At 36.3% G+C, this 7,872-nt stretch overlaps 1 protein-coding gene across 6 annotated transcripts; it reads right to left on the reverse strand.

Moving 5' to 3' along the window:
• Positions 1-4,393: 4,393 nt before the first annotated feature.
• LOC117626539 (plant cysteine oxidase 4-like) lies at positions 4,394-7,872 on the reverse strand. 6 transcript variants are annotated; one of them, XM_034358272.1, is made up of 7 exons: positions 7,636-7,872; positions 7,421-7,485; positions 6,837-7,250; positions 6,510-6,673; positions 6,214-6,361; positions 4,866-5,069; positions 4,394-4,770 (listed from the first exon to the last, which is right to left on the reverse strand). In XM_034358272.1, the coding sequence occupies exons 3-7, from the start codon at positions 6,934-6,936 to the stop codon at positions 4,652-4,654; spliced, it is 735 nt and encodes a 244-aa protein (XP_034214163.1). In that variant the 5' UTR covers positions 6,937-7,250; positions 7,421-7,485; positions 7,636-7,872; the 3' UTR covers positions 4,394-4,651. The 6 variants fall into 6 exon arrangements, with proteins under 6 accessions (XP_034214163.1, XP_034214164.1, XP_034214165.1 ...); XM_034358273.1 differs by having other exon boundaries at positions 7,414-7,485; XM_034358274.1 differs by lacking the exon at positions 7,421-7,485.

Genomic DNA, 7,872 nt, shown 5'->3' on the forward strand with positions numbered 1-7,872 from the left:
GAGAAAGAGGCAGAGAGCAAGATCTCTTATCAATAGATCGATAGTCATAGTTTAAGGAAATGAACATTAGAGTAGGCAAATAATAGATCATATACAGGTAATGAACATAAGCTGATAAACTGGTGTGTCATTGGCGGTTAATTTCTCAAAAGTAACGAGCCATCCTATAAGGAAATAGATATGGCAAATTTTTTTAGAGAGATGCTACATGTTTGCATCACGTACCCCCATAGAAAACATGATGTTTATGATCCTCGGAAGCTGTGGGAGATCACGAAAAAAAGAAGAAAAAGAGACCAAAAGAGAAGAAAAGAGGAAAGAAAGAATCTCAACCTTAATGGTTATCAATTGCTTCTTGAAGAACTCCCTCCTAAAGATTACTGATTGGCAGACAACTACTACCTTTCATTAGTGTCCAAAATTCTTGGAAAATTCACTAACAATCATCTTGAGTAGGTGGAGGTACCTACTCAAGATTATTTGTGGTTAAAGAAGAAAGCAATTAATTAGATTATCATCACAAAAATAATTACAGAGTTACTTTATTCACTCTCTTTTTCCTAAATACAAACCATTGATGGTGAAAGTACTTGCCTCAATCCTTCTTCCAAGTAATCAAACAGTTCGCCATTCCGATTCGAGGATGCGGTGAAAGGGGAGAGCTAGAGATGCATATAAGTTTCTTAATTAGTAATGAAAAGATTTGGCCATATTGGTTTTGGGATGTTATTGTTTGGTCCAAAGACTCCAAACAACGGAATTAAAGTCATCCAAATGCAGATATTCCAAGACTTTCATGGCATAAGAAAGTTAATACTCACATTATGGATACAGATCATACAACTACTGCTTCCTTGGATTGTTGTAAATCATGTGATTCCTCTCTCCCTTTTCTTCCTTGCCTCTCCTTTTCAATTTTCACACTTGTCCTTTCAAAATCTGTGCTCTCTGAGCTGTGTTTCTCTCTCTCTCTCTCTCTCTCTCTCAAATGCTCGTGGTTATCTTAATTGTCTTGACCTCCGAGGAGACTCCTCTCTGGTCTATTGGTTTATCAATGATAATCAAATGTTGTTTTGTTCAGTAAGTTTCATCTTGGTTAATGTAATGAACTAATTATTAATAAATTAAGCAAGAGTGGGGACCTCTTATGTCATCACTCTCAATTTCAATTCCCACCTAAAATTGGACTTTTTCCCATTATCAACATGCACACCTGTTTTCCTGTGTGTGTCGACGTGTAGGTTTTTCGATTCTAGCACGCACACTTTGCCGTAGCTCTTGCATTTCATTATTGGTAAGGTTGTTTCACATAAACACTGAATTTTGTGGGGCCATGCATGGTGAGGTGAGAATTCTTGAGATTGAATATAATACTGGTCAATTTTGGTGGGACTTCATGCGAGCTAGACCAAATGGCATGAATCGATCATTCCCATAACATAATTTTCCAATTCTGCAAATTGATTTCACACTGATATGCATGCCCATCTCTATCTGCAGACAAATTAAATATACTTTAGACAAAATGAATGAATAATCCACAAGTTGAAACAATGACTTCAACTTCTACACATCTACTATGAAATAAGAACATTATTATCAATTTCAATGGGTGTTAGTTGAATTGGAATGGCCCAAGCTGTGTGGTTCTAAGTGATTTTGGGCTCTTAAGTCTCAATGTTACCCGTGTGTGTAAGTTTTTCCCCCTCCTCTTTTCTGACTTTGACTTTAAAAAGACAAGAACATGAAAGAATATATTACAGACATATACTATAAGGAGAAATTAATCGCATATCATTCTAGTCAAAATAATTTGCCATTATTACTTGAACAGAAGATGCTGAACCATTTCATGATGATCTTGTGGAACTTGATATTTTAATGTTGTTGTTTAAAAGATGCTGATATTTCGAGAAGGGGGGATTTATCACCTACCTGTTTGACTAAGTACAGTTGCTTTTAAAAGAAATACATGTTAGAGGAAAGAAGCTAGTCTCACTACTAACTTTGTTGACTACTTATAAACCTAGCTAACCATTTCTGTTATGTCTTCTAGCAGATGTTAAAAGTCAATTTTGTCCACTGTTTCGTGATAAGTATCTGCAAGAAAATAGTTCATATTTTTAGAGAGTAGAACGTAATGCATCGAATGGGTAGAAAGCTGACTGCTGGCCTTGCAAAATGAGTGCCACTCATAGTAATCATATATAATCACGACCATCATTTACATGCAAATGGGGTTATAACATTAAAAGTCAGAAGCTGATGATGATGAGGAGAGGGTTTCTTTATTAATGTCCGAGTTGGAACAAAGTTGATGATTGGTGCATGTTACCAAATTACTTCCACCTATCACACTACACCAGCTGGCCGTATAAGTTTTGTTTCCCTAAAATCACGAGTCACCCCATAAATAGAAATGTTCTCATACCAAAGTGTCTAATAACAACATAAATTTATATTGACAGACTATAAAATCGTTAATCAAGTTGATTTTTACTGAAATATATCGTTTTAAGATACCTTTCATTATCCCTAATATATATTATGTGCAACATTTTATTATCATATTCTCTACCATCCAAAGTGGTTTACTTTCCAAGGCATCCAGAGAGAAATTGGACTGTCCTGACTCCTGTGCCAAAAGAGTCCTCCTTATAGTCTTTGGGAAAGAAGAGGAATCATTTGGTTAATTTGACTAACCTAGAACGACAGCTGAATATATAGCCATAGATTTAACCAACAGAATTTGGGTCAAATTAGTTAATCGATTTCGATGGGTTAATTGAGTAAAAACAAAACAATCAGTCGTCCGTTTCTGATTAACCTAATGGGACGGTCGTCCACTCCGATTTTCAAAACTATGAAAAAAGGAAAAAAAAAGCATTTGCTCTTTTGTCTTCACGTATGCATGGGGAGTTGACAATTTCAAGCCAAGAAAGAATCTTTCAATTAGTTTTCTCTATAATATTCCCCACAACGGAGACATCCATCCAATCCTAACCTAGCTAGCAGCTAGCACCGCTATGCAATATCTTGGTCTTTAAATAAGAGCTACTGGGTTTTATTTTAATTTAACCAGAAAGGAGAATCATGTCTGGTTATAGTATTTTAATGGAGTTCAATATGATTTCATGCATACCCGGATATTACTCTGTTTGTCTTCTTACGATTGTTTGTAGATATCATTTCAAAAATTTTGTTTATGTTTTGGGGAAATCGACCATTGCACTAGAGAATAAGTGAAAATTGGCTGACCAAATTATCTTCTTGTTTTTATATAAGTGCCTGTTTCTCACCGTTCCCTTTATTTTAAGAGAAACCTCTGTCTAATTTGTGTGGTGATTGGAAAATGACAATATAAATTCTTGTACTCTTCTTTCTAGTGCATAGTCGACCGTATCAAAGAGCCACACTACAAACTAAAACAGAGACATCTCTCCAGAAATGGCACTATTTTTTTACAATGTGAAAACAAGTATATCTTTTTTCAGATGTCTCTTACGTTGTTGGAAGGGCGTTTAGAAAAGTTTGGTAATTAACAATGATATTATTCTAATTTATTTTCTAACGGGAAAACTTATTGGGAAGGAGTGGTGCGACAGTCGTTTCTCACATGTTAGGTCACATAATGAGTGTTGTAGAAACAATTGTCCATCATTCCGGAACATGTAAGTTTCTCTCATTTGCAAGAGATGCTAATAGGGTTAAGAAGCAAATTGAGTTGTTTTGTTGAAGCCAAGAGTAACGACATAAGACAGCCCTAGTATAGCATGACCTGACAGCTCAACTTCAAAATTGGATAAAAATTCTAGTACTTTTTTTCCCCATTGTAGATCAGGTTCAATGTATTGGTGCATATGAAGACAGTAAAACAGAATCTAACTGTGCAGATCTATGAAATGCTGGCATAAGACCCGCCGCCAACATGGGTTCTTCATGATCAGAGTGAGACAGAGAGGGAGGTGACATTCTGACAAACATGTGGGAAGCCTTTGTTTTTCGTTCTTCGTTTTTGTTCTGTTTCTTATTTACCATTCTAATTAACCTGACAGGGCCTGAGCGATTGAGATTGGAAACAACTGGTGAAAAAACTATAGGCCTTCTTTTCTTCTGTTTTTCTGCGCAAAGAGGGCCACAAGAAAAACAATAGTAAATATATAGTTCATGTCCTATCTAAATTGGGCCTTGCCCTCTGGACCAACCCTCCTAAAAATTTACTTGTGGGCAGCAGGTCAACCTTTGGTAGTTAATTAGTCTCTCTGTATCTGGTACAGCTTCTGGGCATTGAGAAGCCTTCACAACAGAACAATCAATTTAGGAAGAGTCAAAAATAAGAATTACAAGTAGTTCATAAATTGCAAGCTATGCAGCCAAGATTAAAGACTGACGAAAAAAAAAAAAATACGACGTTTGTTATTATTGAAAAAAAGAGCAATCACAGAAACGATGTCTAGGATACAAGGTCTTTCGATCAGCTTTCACAACCAAGCCAATGTAATAATATTTACAATTGAATGCCTTGCTTTAGGAAAAAAACTGTAATATTGTCATGGCCGGTTAGCTCCAACGTTCCACCTATCTCCTCAGAGCTCCTCCTTTTTGCAGCCTAGCAACTAACGCTATCTTACATCCAGTCCAAAATTCCCATTTACTTTCTAATGGTCGGGCCCTTGTACACCCCCCTGCGGACTACGAAGTTCTCAGGAGGTTGAATCTCTTCCAACCAAGCTACTTCAGATGGTTCTGCGCCACACAACTCTTCAAGACCTTTTGATGAAAAAAGAATAACAGAAAACTGTTAGTTCAAGAAATCAAACGTGTGTCTGTAAAAACAAGTTATGAGTGCATGGAACCGAAGATACTTGGAAGATCTACACGAGGGGACTTCCAGAAATAAGAACAGTGTCGCCCATCTTCTGAGGAGTAAGGAGGTGAAAGAATGTCAAAGAGAGCACAGGACGTCAAGGCTTTGAAACAATGAATATTGCCTCCACTTTTTGGATAAAGAACTGTTGTACCACAAGGTGCACTCATTTCACAATCGCGAACAAGCTTTGCAGGTCTTGCTGTAAATTTTCACGGATCAAAACTTGAATTTCTTTTACCCAAAATAGTGTAAAAAGAAGTAGACGCAAAGTCTTTTGAAAGAAAATTGTTATCTATTACATAATAAGATAGATTGAAATGAGAATCAATATTTACAAGATCAAATATAAGCAAGTTCAATCATATCAGACTCATATATAGAGACGACATGTATTTCAAACAGCACTAAACTTGTAGGCCATTTATAATCCTGTTGTGTATAAGGCAACTGAAGCAAACTAGAGCATTGATTGAATGATTTCTTGATGATAATCATGGGCATACGAAACATACACAGTCACTAAGTGGACAGTAAGATGATACTGCAAAGTATACAATCCATTGATTTCAACACTTTCGACAATCTAATAAACTAACTATAGATCATTAGTGCACTGATTATCTGATATGATTCACAGTTAAATTCCTAAAGGCATTAACCATCAGCAACTTCAAATAGTAAAGAAGCTACTTATAATTTTTCAAAAAAGTTTATTGACAAGCAGCAAGGGGGTGATGCCCTGCATACAAGTACATGAGGAAATTCAAATTGAAAAGAGAAAAATTAACATCTGCAAAAACATAACAAAGATGTTGAAGAGCAATTATTCATTGAAGACAACGATATTCACGCGAATGAAGCCTTCATCTCCAAACCAAATGATTCACACCTTCAAAACTTCTACCATGCATATATGCTCAAACAACCACAGTGATCAAGCTATCCAAATCACAAAAGGACCATGCCAATACCAGAGAGTAGCAAAACGAACACCCATATGAAGCTACTCTATAAGAATGAAGACCATCATATTTATAAGTACGTTTCAGGTTTGTCCTATTGTTTATGTACAATCATTTATGATTGCAGATAGTAGTAGTCTTAACAAATTCATCTATATTTTACCCAACAAACCAAGAAGCAGGGCACAACTAATCAGTAGTGAGTTAATTTACTGATGATTTCTTAAATGAGAGTCAGGCATCATGGCTGAGATGCATGCTGATTAAAAGAAACGCTGAACAAAAGCAAGCATGTACTTTCTTTCAGATATAATGTTCCAATCACCAATATAAGAGGATTGCACAAACTTGAACTACTCAAAGGTAGATAGACAAAAGCACCTTTAGAAACATCAGAGCACTCCGGTAAATCAAGCCAATCGTATGATCTCACATGCAAAGAACCATAAAGAAGCTTGCTCAAAACAGTCATTCCAGGATGATTATGAAGGGGTATGATAGAGCCAGGTGGCATGCAAAAGATTCCTATCTGCATGAGAAAAATATATATATCAAAGCTTATACTATAAAGGCAGCTTTAGGATTTTCCAAATTTATAGATGAACTAAAATAAAGCACACAGATCAATCTACGGGCATCAAAGTAAATGATGAAGGGATCATGGTCCCGTAGCTTACCGAAAATCTATCGCATTCATGCAAATGCAGATATTTGATTGCGGGTGGGTACTGATGAGTGCCATTACGCCCTTTTCTGCCATTGCTACCATGAATAGAATGTTTCCATCCGCGTGCCAATTGTGCTTCCTGTTCGAGACCCACATTAGAAGCCTTCAATTCATCTGGAAGAGCCACATATGAAAGAGTAAACCAACGGTTGTATGCTAAACTAAGGACCAAGAACTTGGATCATGTGCAAGCACAGAGCCTATACAGGCTAAAATCTAAGTCCATGATAAAAAATTGGTCAAGAAAATAAACAGAAACATATAGCAATCCTCCCACCTAAGATAGCACGAACTTTCTCTAGGTCTTCTTCTGATGTTGGACCATTACTAGAGAAGGACACCTTGCAAGCATTATACAACTTCTGAACCACAGGCATGGTGTGAGCAATGGGGTTTTCGGACCAATTTGACCAATCAGAGAATGATGCAGTATAAATGTGAATCAGATCCAACTCCTAAAACTAATCGGGTTGATTTTTTTTTTTCTTCTTTTTCTACAAGATAGCATTGAAAGGCAACTTCCTTTCTCTGCAGCAATTCCAAAATCCAGCTCTACGTGAACCCAGAGGGCAGCAATATATATGCATGGTAGTTTAATCAATCCCCGTCTAAATTAACCTTGTTCTGTAGCACCTAAACCTACCAACATAACACAAATTGCAAACGCTGTCCATATTGCATTTTCTGAGACCTGAAAATTCAGATCAACAAAGTAAACCACTGATAAAGAAGACGACTTTATTTCCAAACTTTTCTCAGTATTCTCAGTAAACCATTAGAGTCAGATTAAACCAGCTAAACCCAAATCAGATTTCAGATTAAGCAAATTAACAATCCATTAAGGAGAAAAGAACCCAATACGGTGAAATTCAGTGTCTCGTATGGAATCGATGATCTACAGAAGCATCAGAGCAACAAAATCCATTCTTTAACGAGCAGGGTTGTTCAGAATCAGATGAAAAAGAGACACATATTATAAGCAGGTCAGAAAGTAGCAGAGAAAGAACGAGTGTGTGCGAAAGACGAGGAGAAAAAAAAAACGAAAGGGATGGTTATATGGTGATATAGGAGAGCACCTGAGAACCGAGAGTGGGTTGTATGGCGGACCAACAGTGAGACAAAATATAAAGATGTAAGCTTTTGAGATTCTGGGTAAAGAGATAAGTGAGATGTTCTTGTCAAATATGTTATGTCTTATATTATCAATCAAACTTTGTACATCTATTTATGATTCATAATTCAACTTGATTAATTATATCGATTTTGATTTTAAAGTATTTTTGTGTTGATAGCATAACAACAAATGTGATATC

The sequence above is a fragment of the Prunus dulcis genome, chromosome 4 (assembly GCF_902201215.1).
Source record: "Prunus dulcis chromosome 4, ALMONDv2, whole genome shotgun sequence".
NCBI classification, from domain to species: domain Eukaryota; kingdom Viridiplantae; phylum Streptophyta; class Magnoliopsida; order Rosales; family Rosaceae; genus Prunus; species Prunus dulcis.